At 41.7% G+C, this 16,923-nt stretch overlaps 3 protein-coding genes across 3 annotated transcripts; 1 reads left to right on the top strand and 2 right to left on the bottom strand.

Annotated features, from left to right (window-relative positions):
- Positions 1–878: 878 nt before the first annotated feature.
- LOC6551694 (farnesol dehydrogenase) lies at positions 879–1,895 on the bottom strand. Its single transcript, XM_001977119.3, has 2 exons — positions 1,291–1,895; positions 879–1,200 (listed from the first exon to the last, which is right to left on the bottom strand). The coding sequence occupies exons 1-2, from the start codon at positions 1,864–1,866 to the stop codon at positions 1,024–1,026; spliced, it is 753 nt and encodes a 250-aa protein (XP_001977155.1). The 5' UTR covers positions 1,867–1,895; the 3' UTR covers positions 879–1,023.
- A 714-nt stretch (positions 1,896–2,609) lies between these two features.
- LOC113564628 (alanine and glycine-rich protein) lies at positions 2,610–3,341 on the bottom strand. Its single transcript, XM_026982951.1, has one exon. It carries the CDS (start codon positions 3,223–3,225, stop codon positions 2,806–2,808), a length of 420 nt encoding a protein of 139 aa, XP_026838752.1. The 5' UTR covers positions 3,226–3,341; the 3' UTR covers positions 2,610–2,805.
- Positions 3,342–16,346: 13,005 nt separating this feature from the next.
- Positions 16,347–16,923, top strand: LOC6551692. Its single transcript, XM_001977117.2, has one exon. The coding sequence runs from the start codon at positions 16,495–16,497 to the stop codon at positions 16,846–16,848; it is 354 nt and encodes a 117-aa protein (XP_001977153.1). The 5' UTR covers positions 16,347–16,494; the 3' UTR covers positions 16,849–16,923.

The following is a 16,923-nucleotide window of genomic DNA, read 5'->3' as shown; positions in this document are numbered from 1 at the left end:
CATCTTTTGATTGAAGTCAATTGGAATTTGCAGCTGCAATTCATTGAGAGCAGTGTTTACTTGGCTTTAATAGACTTGGCCAAGGATGCTCCAATGTCCTTGGAGCGACTGAGGCTCCTGTTTTATGCTCTTCTGCTGCGGCACCATCGCATTTGTCTGACAAATTGAGTTTCCGGACGGACACCAACTCGGAAAAAGCGCAAATAAAATCAAGTGTGTGGCCGGCAGCAAGAAATGCACCGGAACATAAATAGTCTATACAGTAATTGGGCATTTAATCCAATTTCTTAGGTACCACAAACTGCAGTCTTTCATTTATAATATGTGTTTGCTCAGTTTCGGCAATTTGCTGTGACCAGTTTCAGATTACTTTTCCGATAACTAAATTGTATTTCTCCCAGTGTGCAGGCAGCTGAAAGAAGCGGAACGCTCTAATGACTCGGTTTCCTCCTCGAATAAAGCTATTGCTTGAAGATGCCCAATTGCACATGACACTCTTTGACCACAGAGAATTTCATTTCAGCAGGCTGGGCTTCTTTATTTTCCCATTTATTGCTCGCCTTTTCTGTGTAAACTTTCGATTGTGTTCTTTTGGGTACCAAAAACGCAGTGCTGGCGGCCAACGAAAATTGTCAATTAATGCCATTAGGGCCATTGGCAATTAGTTGCCAGCCCTGTTGTGCGGAAAGTCATTTGGCATTGCTCGCATTTTTGTGTGCCATACTTTTTCACTTGCGGCTGTATTTTCAATTTTCCCATGGAAATGCATTCCCATTTATTTATCGCATTCACTTGTGTGCTTTTCACTGCGTGGCTGCTGCTTAAGACATGCAATTTGCAGATCAAATTTGAGCAATTGAAATCAGTAAACACTTTAAACATTTTTATTGTAACGTAAATATATATAATACATAAATTATGAATTCAATTGTTTACGAAAATGGTGCATACGGTGCTTCGTATTTTCTGCCTCGGTTAACATAAATAGGAATTAGAAAAAAAATTCAAAGCTCCTGGAGCTGCCTACATGGTCTCCCCAATGGGCTTGATGGTCAGCTCGTGCACCTGGACATGTGGCGGGGTGGCAATGGCGTACAGCACGCCCTGCGAGATGTCCTCGGAGTGGAGCATTCGGTCCTTGATGGCCTGCCTAATGCTGTCCGGCAGGATCTCCGTGTCCACCACGCCCGGACTGACGCTCTAAGATGTGGTCAATAGCAAAGGAAATTAGAAGAATGTTAAATGATAGTTCACCCAATTTCAATGGGCAAATGGCAGGGGAAAACACACCGTAATCTTGATGCGGGTGCCCAGGCCGAAGAACTCCTGGCGATATCCTTCGGCCAGGGCCGTGACCGCATGCTTGCTGGGCGGATAGATGTTGACGTCGGGCGCCACGCCCTCCGTGGCCGTCATGGTCTTGTGCCCGAGAATGCTATTGATGAGCACCACATGGCCGTCGAACTTGCGCTCCCGCATGGAACGCACCGCTCGCTGGGTGCACAGAACGATGCCCATGATGTTCGTCTGCAGGACCTGCTGCATTACGGCCGGATTCATGTCCAGCAGATAGCCCGATTGCAGGGTGCCGGCATTGTTGACCAGCAAATCGACGGCGCCCAGGTTCTGGATGATCCAATCGAAGGCCTCGTTCACGGAGCTCTCCTTGCCCACGTCACAGTGGAGGCCAAAAAGCTTGCCCCTCCTCTCCGCCGGCAGTTCCTTCTGCAGCTCCTTGACGCGGTCCACGCGACGGGCCAGACCCACCACCGTCATCCCGGCCAGCACCAGATCCTTGGCTATGGCCGATCCGATGCCCGAGCTGGCGCCAGTGACGACGGCCACGCGATTCTGCCAGCGTTCCATGATTTTCGCTTGGTATTCCAACGATGATTACTCGAATCTCGGCCAGAAGTTCCGCTTTTTATATCGGTGGCTTGGTTGCGTGCGCTCTTCGAACGCGTTCTAGCCGACTACACTGAGAGAAAAGTCGGCGCTAGGCAATATAATACTGAATCCACATCATTTTTATTTAAATCGCATGGTTGCAATTGTTAAAAGGTTAAAAATAGCACCGTTTTTCAGTGCATCTTGTTAGCGTGTTGAGAAATTGCCATCTCACCACTGTGACAGTCGGTCACGCCCCTTGATGCGACAAAAGGGGCGGCAGGCGTTGTATTTGCATAGTTAGCAACGTCAGTTTTTATTGTTTTTGGCCAAGCAGTTGAGTTTGGTAGTCACAAGGCGAATCTCAAGCACAAATGTTTATACAGAGGCTCGGGATAATCACACAGTGGCAAATTGGGTCTATTAATCTTATAAATGGTTTGCACCTAATTACTAAAATTTGATTTACACAACCTTTAAACTATATTACAGGGCTGTTAGGTAAATAAATGGCACAATAAGCTACATTTTTTGATTATGTGCAAGCCTTTCTTGAAGTATTTAAAACCTGTTTATCTGGAATATTTGTTGGAATTGGCTAAATCTAAATCTTTGGTAATTAGCATTCCAATTAGCCGCACGTTTGCCCATCTGGACATATATTATTGGTACACCCCAATGGATAACTTCCACATAGGCGGCCAAATAAAAATCTTACAAAATGCGGTACCCAAAATATATAATTCAACTGCACAAATAAACGTTTGATTCGATAACTGATGCGTGCATATACATATATCCATATATGTTGTGCCAGTGTAAATTCGAGAGTGGCCCTAGATTCTGTTTCGCCGTTTAGTGCCGTTGCTGTGATCCTCTAGTATATTCTCGTGCTGCCATTGTTCGTAGTGTCGGGTCCTACCAGAAGCCGCCCTTGGACGCACTGCCTCCGCCGTAGTTCATGCTCATGTCCATGCCGTTGTAGGCGCAGAAGGCTTCGCCATTGTCGATGCAGGGCTCAAATTGATTGGATCCCTGGCCATAGAATGTGGGCAGGGCTTGCGTCATGCCGGATCCCATGCCACTGGCTGGTCCGGCAAAGGGAAGCATGGTCTGTGCCGCAGCTGCTCCCTGGCCAGGCCAACTCCCTAGTCCTGCTCCCGCTCCCGAACCCAATCCTAGTCCTGCTGCTCCTGCTGCTCCTGCAGCTGCTGGTGGTGGTGGTGCTGCTGCTGCTGATGCTGCTCCGGCGGCTGCATGCTGCATGAGGTCACCCATCTGCGGATAAACGGGCGCATTCACGGGCTGGCCATTCCAGTAGGAAAAAGTGTTCGACATGTTTTGCGGTGCGACTCAATCTGAAGACTAACTAGCTAAAATTTCGAAAGCTGTTGTGGAAATCCAAGAACTCCAAAATATTAGAACAATTTTTTGTTGCTTATTTTTTTTTTGTAAGTTTTTTTTGTATGTTTTTTTTGTTTTGTGTTTTGCCCAAATAAAATCTGTACGAATTTTGTTCTGCCGAACGGTGCTAACGGTTTGAACTCTAAAGTAAAACTGATAATCTGGAGCTCCGGCTGGGGTACCTCGATTTTTCGACTTGACATTTGATTTCATGGCTATATAGATCGAAAATTTTGGAAATTCACCTCGACTGATCGCAGTTGGCCATGAAAATACATAAGATCTTAAACTGTATGCCATAGATTGCTAGATGGCAGTTCATTTGGGTTTAGCTATTCATTAAATTACTGGGAGTAGTAAAATTATTCAAGCGCATGATAAGTTACAATACTATATACGCTGAATCAGAGCTGCGCCTTAAAATATTTGATTTGATAACCTGACATGGGAATGTATATAATGGGCATAAAGTTGTGCTTCTAATTCAGGTCATTCCGTGTTATTTAGCACACAATTTTAATATTATGATAAATGACATTTCTTTTCATTTTCATTTCATCTTTTTGGTCTCGTTTCTCGTTTCTTGATTCTGGATTCTTATTTCTATGATTTCCTTTTTTTGCTTAGCCTTGTCGGAAAATAAGGGCGGTGGGCGACTGCGGGGCGTGGCGTGGCCGGCGTTGTGTTAATTTTTGAAAAAGGACGCCAACTGTGGTGATGCAGCACAGATGATAATGACGAAGACGCGGCAACAAACGATTGTCTACACGATGGGTATTAAATGGGTATTAAAGACTTAGTACCATAAACAGGAAATCATACGGTGAAAATAATCAAAAATATATATTATATCATGCCAACAGTGCTTGTAATTACCTTGCTTATTCAAACACAATTTAAACACGCTTTAAATTCGTGGAAAGTATTCAAACTCTGCTTGGGAAATAAAAATATCACATTTATGCTGTATTATACTGTTTTATTTTTGCTTACAAGTCAGCTTAAATCTTGATCTTATAATCATTTAACACGCTTTGAATCACACATGTTTGGCATTTAAATAGGGTATTTTTTAGGTTCTCACCCTCTTGGCCATTCGCATTCCACTTGCTCCTCGTGCCAAGCATAAAATGCAAAACACTTGAACTGAGTGGAAACGAAGGCGAAAGCAAAATAAGCAGCAACAAAATGTCTCATAAACCAACAGATGCAGTGAAAGAAAATGGGGGTATATATTACGAATGCACAGTATGAAAACGAAAGGTATAAGCCTTCATTGTTCTGGTTGATAAAATGAATTCAATGTTCCAGCATTGCGTATACTTAATATTCGATGTTGATATTGCGTATACGCAACGTTTACCGTATTTATTCTAACTGTTCCTCAGTAAGCCGGGAAAAAAAGGAACGCAACATGGCTGGGTGTTGATAATGATAGCAAAGACAAAAGCCCACGCCTAATGGGACACGGAATGACTGAGGGGCGATGCGATGATGAGGCGGTGGCCGGATGGCAGGAAGGCAAGATGGCAGGATGGCAGGATGGCCAGATGGTGGGATGGTTGTGATGACTGTAAGGCCGGGTGACCATCCGACTGTCATGCCCACGTCCTTGACGCGCTGCAGTGGCGACATCGTAGTTAAATTGCCTGTCCTCGGCCGGCGTCAACATTGTGTCATTGCTAGTATTAAATCAGAGCCAAACAAATGATGATACATAAGTGCGACACAAGTACGCAGAAAAAAATACGAAACAGCAGAGATTAACCGAAATGCTGGGTGGGAGAATTAAAATTACAGCACCGAGAGAAAAAACCAACGGAAATGCACGCATTTGTTGGGATTAACATAACTCGTGCCTTAACTATGATAAGCTGATAGCTTAGCTAAGCTAATTAGCTGAATACTCACTATTATTTATGACTACACACTGTGCTTTTCTACTTGAAAGGAATTTGTCTCAATATAAATTATGCTGGAATTCCTCTGCTTTTCTGCGTTTTACGCTCTCTGAGTGATCAACTGAGTTCATATTTCACCGCCTGACCTTGGGTCATTCCAAATTATGTGATGCCAACTATGTCGGATGGGCGACTGATGGCCATTGCTGTTGGGTGGGTGGAAAATGGAAATGGAAATGGCAGCGGGAAAAGCTGCAAAAGCGGGAAACAAAGAAGCCAGTGCATAGTTCATCAAGTTTGCAAACAAACGCATGCCACTGTCGGACTTCAAGGAGGCGAAGCATCTCAGTGGCAGGATGGGACTTCGACTTGGGTCAAATATGTTAGCAGTTGCATTCTGTTGTGGCTCGGAGCAGCAAACATTCGGGTGGATGGCCAAGGACAAAGGAGTGCGAGCGTCTGTATCTGCGAGTATCTCAATACAAGTCTTATTTACAGATTAGTTATCCAGCCGAAGTCAGTTGGGTCTTGAAATGAGTTATACAAATGTTTCTTTCAAAGCATTTTGCAACCTAAGACATTAGGTGGCTTTACTAAGCGAAAGCCTTATGAGTGATTGAAGCAACCCATTGATTTATATATATTTATATTATCTCAGCAAATCTCTACCACTGTATTATCGCATCTCTACAGCCGGTGGACCCACTTCCTCCTCTCTTTCTGTGCACATCTACCTATTTCTTTCTGCAGCTCTGTCTGTGCTCGCCATGGGTTTTCCTCCCATGCCATTAGCAAAAATGGGTAAATAAGCTTAGTTCAACTTTACTTCGAGTGGGGACTTCGGTGGGTGGGAGCGGGCTGGCCAATGGCGGGAGCGGGAGCGGGACGGGCATAGTTGCAGGGCAAGTGGTGGCGAAAGTGGTGAGAGCACTTGAAAAAGTGGCAAAATAATTACCGATAACACAAATGCCCAGGCACCGATTCCGAACGGTTGAACTTTTTTCCGTGTGCCCGCCATTTTTCCCGCCCCTTCCATCGCCTTTTCCCCGCCCTTCCACGTGGCTTTTCCTGCTTTTCCTGCTTTCCCCCCTCACCGCTGCGATTGCCTTCGCCTCTTGTGTTTCGCTTGTAGAACTCTGGCTTACATAAATTCAATTGTGCGCCTCTGCGAGTGTGTTTGTGTTTGGCTGTCAGTGCAGTTAGGCTAAACCGATTTGTCTCATCCCCCCTCCGCAGCACTTTCCCATTTTCCGCTCACGATCCTGAATTTCCCGCCGGCTATACTCTGCTTTTCGGAAGCTTAAGGTCAATGTTTTAATGTTATATATTAGCTACGTATAAATTTGTTATAAATTATTCAATAGAATTGATAGAACTCTTTGGTTTTGTTTTTAAAGCTACTTTAATGCATATTTTGGCGGAATTTTCGGCATCATCATGAATTAATGAAACTCTTTTTGATTTCATAGTTATTTTTATGATATGCAAATATGCCAGTGTATTCAGTCCTTCGGCGTCGGAACTTTGAGGACAGGCTTTTCACCAGTTTTTCCGAGCTCTTTTTTGTTGTTTGCACTGACCAGTTGACTTTGCTGCTCTCTGCGTCAATTGATGGCCCTCGAATGGACTGAACTCGAGCGAACTGAGTGGGGTCTTGAAGCTATAGCCTCCCGAAAAAAAATATACACGAGTATATCAAGTGTCGTTTGTCAAGTCAGGCACAACATTCGATAATGTTAATTTGCAGTGGCAAAATCCGGTGAATCCGAATATCGGGTTAGTAGTTAAGCTGGCCAGTTGCGGTGAGCCGCCTAATGACTGCCGTCTAATCACTCCGCTTCAGGGAACTTGCTTGGGCTGATTTCTGGGCTCCTTGGCACGGGGATTCCCGCCGCATCACATAGCCATGCCAATTTATTTAATATGCCGTACGTGAGCTTCCGCTTGCTGTGCTGTTCGGCCCACGTTTATGGCCACTGACTCTGATTCCCGTCCTTTTTCTTTTTTTCCTGGCCAGACTGTGCTCCCATGGCCTTGTGTGTTTTTACTTTCTCGCATTTCATTTCATTTTACTGGACGTTTTCAAATTTTTCACTTGAGTGAGCTTCGACTCACATCTTTAACGATGTGCAGGGGAAAAAAGTAAAAGCGCAAATTTACTGCAGGCACGCAGGAACAGGAAGAGGACTCCGAACTGTCCGACCATTTGTAATAACCAAAGCCTCTGGGCAGACTAGCATGTGAGGTCCTTCGCTGACCAAAGCCTATGCACTAAGTATATAAGTGGTGTTGTAGGCAGTTCTGGAAGAGCGAGCCAAATATTCATCACAGGCACTTTAAAAACAGTATGTATGTTTGGTAAATCCAATTTGCAAGACCATTGGTTGAGCAATAAATAATACATTTCATTTTTAAATGTTTTAATAAAAACATTTTACATTCATAAGTACTATATGTTGTTCCTTCATCGCACACGTGTTTAGTAAAAATCAAGAATTTTAAGTGCACTTGGTTATTAGCGATATCAAATATCCACATACAAACGCAAGAAGTGTGTGCGGCTTTCTCTGCGTGTATGCCCATGTATAATCAGCTGTTTGGGCTGTCCTGGTCTTCCGGGCAGCTTACAGTTAAAGAGGATTCCGTCAAGGACACCACGACCACGACCACGACGGCGAGTCGCAGCTCATTCGTCCTCATCGCCATCAGTCTTCGTGGTCCTGCTCAAAAACTGAACCCAACTTGCTCCAAAATCCAAGCCAAGTCCGACCTCGCCTCATATGCGAGTCTTTGTGTTTGCGCATTCAAGTGGCGTGATGCGGCAGCTGTGCCATATCCTCAGCCTCGTCCTCATCCGCATCCGCATCCGTGTCCTCTTTATCTAGTCCCCCCTGTTGGCCGGCAGCCCGCGCCGGCTTAGATCCACAGAGAAAGAAATGTCACGGCTAATCGGTGGTTGAAATGTGTCAGCATTTAAAAGCATTTACTTTGGGGCACCAAAAGGAGGAGTGCCATATTTTGATTGCTGGTCAATGATACTTAATGCATTGCAACTGCAATAATAAATGAGCCATAGGTGTATAGGTGGCTTAAATGGTTGATTAGTTTGTTGACCAGTGTATATATATATCTTTCTCGCAACGCTTTTCTGCTCTTTTTGCCTGGCATTGCGGCACCAAAGCGAGTATTTCCATATTTATAGTTTCTGAAATAGCTTCTAACTAGCTTAGCCGGCTGGCTTTGCGATGAGGGAAAAAGGTTTCCAGGGTGTTCGAGGAGTGCCTGAATATCCTCGCCAAATTGAATATCTCTGGTCACTTTTGCATAGAAATTACTCGATTTCCATGGCGGCCAGCAAACAAAGAAATTGAGTGTCCTCCATTCGCAAGCTTTTTGTCAAGTGATTTTTCCTCAGCTTGCCATTGCTGTAAATATTTTTTGATCAACTTCTGAGCGTATCTTTAGCAGTTTTATACAATGAAATGGTTTGTTTTGCACAATTTATATTTGTAGATAATAATACCTATATTTAAGAGTCATTACCCTTTGCTTCATTTGAATGTATACGGTATTCCCCAAGTATCCCACACAGTTTCATATTCACGGATGAACTTATCTAGGGTCAAAAGGGGCGGTCCAAAGGCACCGCAGGATCCGAAATTCGGCTCATCAGTTCGTTTATTGGGGGATCCTGCCACTCAACTACATTTCTTCGTAGCTTACGTCTGCCCGATGACCTTCAGCAGTTTACTGACATTTATAAATTTTTATAAGGTTCAAGGGTTCAATAACGCAGCATGACAAAATTTATCGCCACAACGTGTTCATAACACACGCATACACACTAACACACACACACACACACACACACTCTGGACAGCGGCATCTACACAATCAAGGCGCAAATATATGCCGGGTTCAAGGGGTTACAGGTTCGCAAGGGTGGAATATTGATGGTAAACTTCATGAAGCATAGCCAACTTTTTTCTCATCGCCTCCGCTTTTATTTTTTGCAATGCGTAAATGTCAGATAAGCCTGCTCCCCACGCACACACATGCATTATCGATAATATGGGGCTGCAACTAACTGATACCCTGGTAAAAAAGCATATCAATAATATATATAACAAATATATACATTTTTAGATATATGTACTTCATTTCTATACGAATATTTATGGATAATATATACATATATTTATTTCTTATATTTTCAAGGCCAACAAATCAATAAATTATTTTTTAGTTTGGAGATATACCTTATATTTACATTCAATTGAACGGTAACTTAAATTATCCCTAAATTGCTTCGAGTCGAAACTGCCACTACCGAAAACATAACACTTGGTATTTCCGCTGGTGCGTGCAATTTTTAGCTTACAGCTGTCAGCTGACTACATTTACAGAGGGAAAACTAAACGAACCAGACAATTTGGTGCACTGCAAACGAATCGAAACAAAAGGGGGCAATCGGAGCCAAGAGGAGAATCAAAGAAGGAGAGAAGTATATAAAAGGTAAAAATTAGGTCACACAGAAATTCAAAAAAATGTTTAATAATTTCGTAATATGTAGAGGTGAAAGTTTGTAGTTTATGTGGTGAAAAAATATGTGTAATTTTAATAAAATCAGAAGTTTCGTTTTGCATTTCGAAGATTTTCACATTGCTTACATTTTAAAAATATTTGAAAATTTGTTTCATTTTAATAAAATAAATAAAGTGTTATAAATAAATCTAAATTGATTTTAAAAAGTATTTAAATATAAAACAAAGTTTCGATTCTAATTGAATAATTATCTCAAAAAGGTCACTAAATTTCTTTAAATAGCATAAGTCTCATCCATTTATATTTTTTTTTCAGTGTGATGCGAAGAACGTTGATGTGGCGGAGTACTGCGAAAAAGGACTAGCAACATTCGCTTGTTGACTATGCATGAGACGGAGACACCGCAATTCAGTCGGAGAAATCCGGGAAACTCCGGAAAACCCTCGGCCAACGAAAAGCCACCCACGGAAAACTCGGACCTGCCTCGCTGTCGATTGCCAAATGAATTTTGTCAGGCAGCGAAGGTTGAAATTGGCTTTTGCCTTTTGGCGAACGTATTTTGAATTTTAATGCGGCCATAAGAGGAAGACATGGCTAAGAAGCAGAGTAACCCTTTTTTCGACTGCTGCTTTTGTTGTCGGCTCTGAAAAACAAACACACACGAACATACTGAAAAACAAGGGACTATTTCATTAGCAAAAGCCCAACGCGAAGATTTGCTTAACCCATTGATCCCTGCAGAGGCATCAGCGGTACTTTTCAGCGGTACGATTTATCACAATTATAATATTTTGCTTTATGATTTATTGGGAAAAAAAGTATTTTTCCTATAACTTGGTCAAAAGTGATCACAGACTCAATCGAATCACTGTTTTGTGCAGCCTATGATCCAAATAATCGATTCCCATCACGATTTTTATCTTTCCAAAAAATTATTTTTTTTTTAATATTTCTGATTTTTTATAAGGGGTAACATCATAATTTTTTGCGAAAAATGGGCAAAAAATTTAATTTTTAGCTGTGAATGCCATTCGATAGGAAATTTTACGACGAGTTCAACGAGATATGGCATTCCATATTTGGATTGAGAACTCAACTTCTGTGGGAAAAAAACTGAATATTTTTTGTTGAAAAATTGGGGATACCTATTTTGCAGAAATATGACATTCTCAAAGCGGTAAATTTCCTATAACTTGGTCAAAAATGGTCACAGATTCAAACGAATCACTGTTTTGTGCAGCCCATGATCCAAATAATCGATTCCCATCACAATTTTTATCTTTTCAAAAAATTATTTTTTTTTTAATTTTTCTGATTTTTTATAAGGGGTAACATCATAATTTTTTGCGAAAAATGGGCAAAAAATTTAATTTTTAACTGTGAATGCCATTCGATAGGAAATTTTACGACGAGTTCAACGAGATATGGCATTCCATATTTGGATTGAGAACTCAACTTCTGTGGGAAAAAAACTGAATATTTTTTGTTGAAAAATTGGGGATACCTATTTTGCAGAAATATGACATTCTCAAAGCGGTAAATTTCCTATAACTTGGTCAAAAATGGTCACAGATTCAAACGAATCACTGTTTTGTGCAGCCCATGATCCAAATAATCGATTCCCATCACAATTTTTATCTTTTCAAAAAATTATTTTTTTTTTAATTTTTCTGATTTTTTATAAGGGGTAACATCATAATTTTTTGCGAAAAATGGGCAAAAAATTTAATTTTTAACTGTGAATGCCATTCGATAGGAAATTTTACGACGAGTTCGACGAGATATGGCATTCTATATTTGGATTGAGAACTCAACTTCTGTGGGAAAAAAACTGAATATTTTTTGTTGAAAAATTGGGGATACCTATTTTGCAGAAATATGACATTCTCAAAGCGGTAAATTTCCTATAACTTGGTCAAAAATGGTCACAGATTCAAACGAATCACTGTTTTGTGCAGCCCATGATCCAAATAATCGATTCCCATCACAATTTTTATCTTTTCAAAAAATTATTTTTTTTTTAATTTTTCTGATTTTTTATAAGGGGTAACATCATAATTTTTTGCGAAAAATGGGCAAAAAATTTTATTTTTAGCTGTGAATGCCATTCGATAGGAAATTTTACGACGAGTTCAACGAGATATGGCATTCCATATTTGGATTGAGAACTCAACTTCTGTGGGAAAAAAACTGAATATTTTTTGTTGAAAAATTGGGGATACCTATTTTGCAGAAATATGACATTCTCAAAGCGGTAAATTTCCTATAACTTGGTCAAAAATGGTCACAGATTCAAACGAATCACTGTTTTGTGCAGCCCATGATCCAAATAATCGATTCCCATCACAATTTTTATCTTTTCAAAAAATTATTTTTTTTTTAATTTTTCTGATTTTTTATAAGGGGTAACATCATAATTTTTTGCGAAAAATGGGCAAAAAATTTAATTTTTAACTGTGAATGCCATTCGATAGGAAATTTTACGACGAGTTCAACGAGATATGACATTCCATATTCGCACGTTTTTCTTGATTGTTATGAAAAAAAGCTATCTATTTAAATCTGTAAAATAGGAAGATTTAAATTTACCTTGTATTTGGAAACGTGGGCATTCGAGGGTTAAGACGTGCGTGGCTTTGGATTTTGCTTAGCTTAAATCAACACATCCCGACACCCACACGGCCATCGCTCCAAAGATACTACAAAGCAACCGCATTGGGATTGGATTAACATTCTGCCAGGATCTATAGCAAACTCGTGTGGGACAGGAGGAGAGGCGGCAAGGATGCGGCTGAGACGTCTAAGAACTGAGTGCCATCTTAGTTGCGGTTGAACACTCGCCCGGCTTGGCGGAAAAACTGGGTGGCGGAAAAGCCAAGTGAGGAAAATGACAGCATATTTGAATACTTGATTTCTTTTATTAGGTGTGTGTGCGCTCCTAATTTTCAGCCTCAATCACAAATCAGTCAAAGAAGAATTTATCCGAGCTTCGTGCACATCTCGATTGTATTTAATTGAAAATTCCTTTTGGCTTTTTGCTATGATTAATTAATCAAATCAATTTACCCGCACCGCCTCCTTGCACCATAAATAATCTTATATTAGGTAAAGTTTAAACTAATAATACAATTCTAATGGCACATCAATTTTATCAAATTATTTTCTCAAAATGCAAATTTGATTTAGTTTTGCACAATTTGTATGTGGCTCAAGTGAAATATACATGAGATAATAAAATTCAAAGACCTTTTTATACTTCTATATTGCCTTAAAAGTAATTTAGCTTTTTGTGTGAAAGCCATGCTGTTTGTATGGAACCTTTATAAAAATATATAATTTCCGTTGGGTTTCTATTTTTACTTTTGTGGCTGGCTTAATTCAACGTTTAAGACTCGTTTTGTGTGAGATATGGTGGCGTCTCATCGCCACGGCAGTTGTCATCGTCCGTTTGTGCGTAAGGTCGTGACACACATTTGACAAAGAGGACCGACCTGTCCTTTGGCCACCATCCACCACCCAGGGACCAGGGACCAGTGTCCATTCCAGGGCCTTTGTTGTTTCGGTTTTGGGCTTGATTAGACACCAAGTATGCCTAAGCCCATGCGTGGTGGCCATGTGGCTGGATGTGGGTGTTGGTGTTTGTGGCTGTGGGTGGTGCGGTGGTGCGGTCTTTGGGTGACCTTGCTGTTGGCCCGGTCTTGGAGCGGGGCCAAGTCAAGTCAGGCAAAAGAGCGCGACCATAAAAGTGACTCTCGGAAATGGAAACAGACATGGAAACGAGCAGATAAAGCAATAATTGGGAGTGGGTATGAACCAGGAAATTTGCACCTCCAACTGGCCCAGGTGAATTAGTTTCCTTACCTTACCACCAAATCCAAAACGAGTTGGCAAAACAGGCTTATTAGATAGGTTCATTATGTACACATATCTATGAGTTAAAAAAAAGATTTTCTGATTGAAATAACATCATATATAGCTACAGTTTTTGCTAAATCGTTTAAATCATATCGACTTAATGCGGGATATTGCATATTTTGCGAGCAGTGAATACAAGTATAAGCATTGTTACTCATACGCCTCGTTGGCCTGGGATTTTTACCAGTCAAATGGGGACAAACGACAACTTGAGGTGGTGTTAAATAAAAGCAAGGCTAGCATAATAATAATAAGAAACAGCACCAACAACAGCAATTAAAACGGCGGCAACAACAAATAGGAATGTGATGAAAATAAAAACAGAAGTGAAAAGCTGTCATCCATTCTCCAAACTTACCTCTCTTGGGCCTTACACTGCAAGAAATCGTGGGCCTGAATAGTTTGTAGATGCTCAACATATATGTTCAAAATAGGGTTTCGATTTAAGTTATTAGGTATATTGTGTCAAATTGGCAATTGCTCTGCAGTGAAATACTAATGGGTAATGGAAGGTGGAGCTTTTCCCAGTGATCCTGCCACCATTTCCCGCTTTTAATGACGCAGTGGCAAACACTCGGAAGGCGTCGACCCACTTGGCACAAAGGGGGCGTGGTGAGTGGTGGGCCTTCCACATGTATGGGTGCACACATGGGCATGTGTGTGTGGGTGTGTGTGTGTGCGCTGAGCAGCTGTTAAATATTTGCTCAGTTCTTTTTTCGTTCTCGCTGCAACCATTTGAAATGTATTAATAATTGTCAAATGTTTAATTAGCCAAGCGAACACAAGCTCAACTCGTTCGTTCGCTCGTTCGCTCGCCAAGAAAGCCATTTCAGGGCCCCAAAAGAGACAACTTTGTCACGACATAGTACACGGCGAGAAAAGCCGAGGACCTTGGGGTGATCAAACTTTGATCCGATTTCTAGATTTAATCTAGCTACCGATCAAGAATGTGTACTTTACCTAGCTTTAACCACAAACGCTACCCTCTACCTGTGCCAAATTTTCAACGTGGCTAGCATACCCGTCCACTCCACGAGCAAGGGGTATTAAAAGTAACTGGCGAGATATTTAATATTTTTCTCGATGCACAAGGAGGCAGCGGAACAGTTTACCGGCGCCAAAAATATGCGTAAAATGCTGGAACATCTTCAACGCAGCAGCAGCACCCCCACCCCCTTGCCACCCCTCGCCCAGCAGCTAGTCTAGGCACCGCATTAGGAAAGCCAAAGGAAATATCCTGCGCCTGGGACTTTTCCTCGATGCCAGCGGAAACACTCTGCAGAGAGAATTTCCCCGAGTGCGATATAGTACGCACTTCTCGCATGCTAGAGATTTTGTCAGCAACTGGGCTGGAAAAGCATTTAAATGGTATTCAGGGAACATAAAATAATTTGATTAAAAAAGTGCGAACAAAAATTTTAATTTGCCCATATTTAATTACGGAGCTAAAAAACTAGGATTCTTGGGGCAAAGCAGATTAAATAGAAGCATGTGCATGTTCATTAAAAGGATTAAAGCTATGCGTTCTGATTTAACGATGAATTTAATTTAGCTTTAAAAGGGAATCTCTTGAATTTCTTGAGTTCACGATATGCATAAACTTTCAAGTTGTTTTTGTGTTTTAAATGATGGCTTTGCAAACCCCTGCAACACATTATATAAATATATATATGGGCAAGAAGCTGTGTGTGGGTAAGTTTTATGGCATTTAAGCCGCATTAAAATGAAATTAAATATTCATTCAGAAATTTAACTGGCAAACACGAAAAGGAAGAGAAAAGCGGCCAGCAAAAGCGATGATAATAATAATAATAATAATATTGACAACAATGACAGCGCCACTGACACGATTCCAGTTAAATGACAGATGCAAAAAGAGCGGCAGAAAATAATGGCCGCGAAATAAGAGAAAAGCCAAATGGCGTTCGTGGGACTTTTTATGTCTACTAATTATTCATTAAAAAGCAGATTTCCCAGCATTACGAAGACGCCGAAAAAAAGACGCCGACGGTCCGAAAACGGGATTAAAACTATCAGTTTGCCATTATTTCTGCCACTTTAATCTGGTTTTAATGTTCAGCATTTGCCATGTAAAGTGCATAATAAAATTGTAGAAAATTTAATTATGCGCAATTAATGCGCATTAAATGCACGCAACAGCAGGCGGCAAATGATCCTGTCGCGGAGAAGGGGCGGTCTTCGAAAAGTGGGCGGGCTCCTGTCCGGAGGGGCGTGTCCATTGATGTCGGCTAATTGACTGCCATCGAAGTGGGTGGCGTGGGCGGCAGACTGGATGCCTAGGGGGTGGCATGACCAAATGCTCGGTCAGCTGCTAATTAACATTCTCAGTGGGCGGCCGCGATTGATGGAGGCGGAAAAAAGGCGAGGATTCCATGCCATCTAATCTGGAGTGCGAAGGCTGCCATGTCCTGTCCAAGGAGCGGCTGAGAATTGCCAGGAATCAACAGAAAGCGCGACCTTAACTGTCAATTAGAATCGCCCTCAAAAGTAGGCTATTCATTTTTCACTGGCAAATAAGCGCGAAGGCTGTGCTAAGTGGTAGAAAAAGTTAATTAAATAATATGCCTATTGCCAATTCTGGCATTTCTTTTAGTAGCCGTATTTTCTTTGAAATTTATAAAAACATTTTGACATCAACTCACCCTTGAAATTGTGTTTCTAGACCCTTCAAAATCCATCGCCTGGAAATTTTCATAAACATACGGCACTCGAAACCAAGCAGAGCTAAAATTAACTTTTGATTTTGAATCCCCAAATTTTGAACTACCAAATTTCGAAACCAAATTCATCAACGCATTTGTTCAAAACATAACTTCTTGAGATGTCGAACGAGCTTTCCTTCTGGAACGGCCAGCCGGTGAATGCGCCCATCTTTCCCCAGATGGGCGATGCCATAAATGCCCATGCGAGCGGCTTCGTCGGTGGCCAGTGGCCCAGAGCGGCATCGTCCTGCGGCCCAAGGATGCCACGGATGCCGCAGGGAATGGGCGACTTCCGGCCGATGAGCAGTGCTCCCATGCCAGCCAACTGCTATGGTCAGCCGCAGGCCCTGGGATCTGGATTTGGAGGGGATCAAGCACCCTGCGAGCCCTGCATCGATAATGGCGAGGCCTTCTGCGCCTACAATGGCGTGGATATGGGCTGTTGTGGCGCAAATAGGGGCGACTTCTGGTAGGAAATCTGAGGTCCCATTTCAAGACCCTTTTGTTCACAAGCTGTTGGTGGAATAAAAATCATAGTGTTAGCTTAA

The sequence above is a fragment of the Drosophila erecta genome, unplaced genomic scaffold, assembly GCF_003286155.1.
Source record: "Drosophila erecta strain 14021-0224.00,06,07 unplaced genomic scaffold, DereRS2 tig00000279-arrow-arrow-pilon, whole genome shotgun sequence".
NCBI classification, from domain to species: domain Eukaryota; kingdom Metazoa; phylum Arthropoda; class Insecta; order Diptera; family Drosophilidae; genus Drosophila; species Drosophila erecta.
Note: the sequence above shows the minus strand (reverse complement) of the source record. Positions and strands in the feature narration are given on the sequence as shown.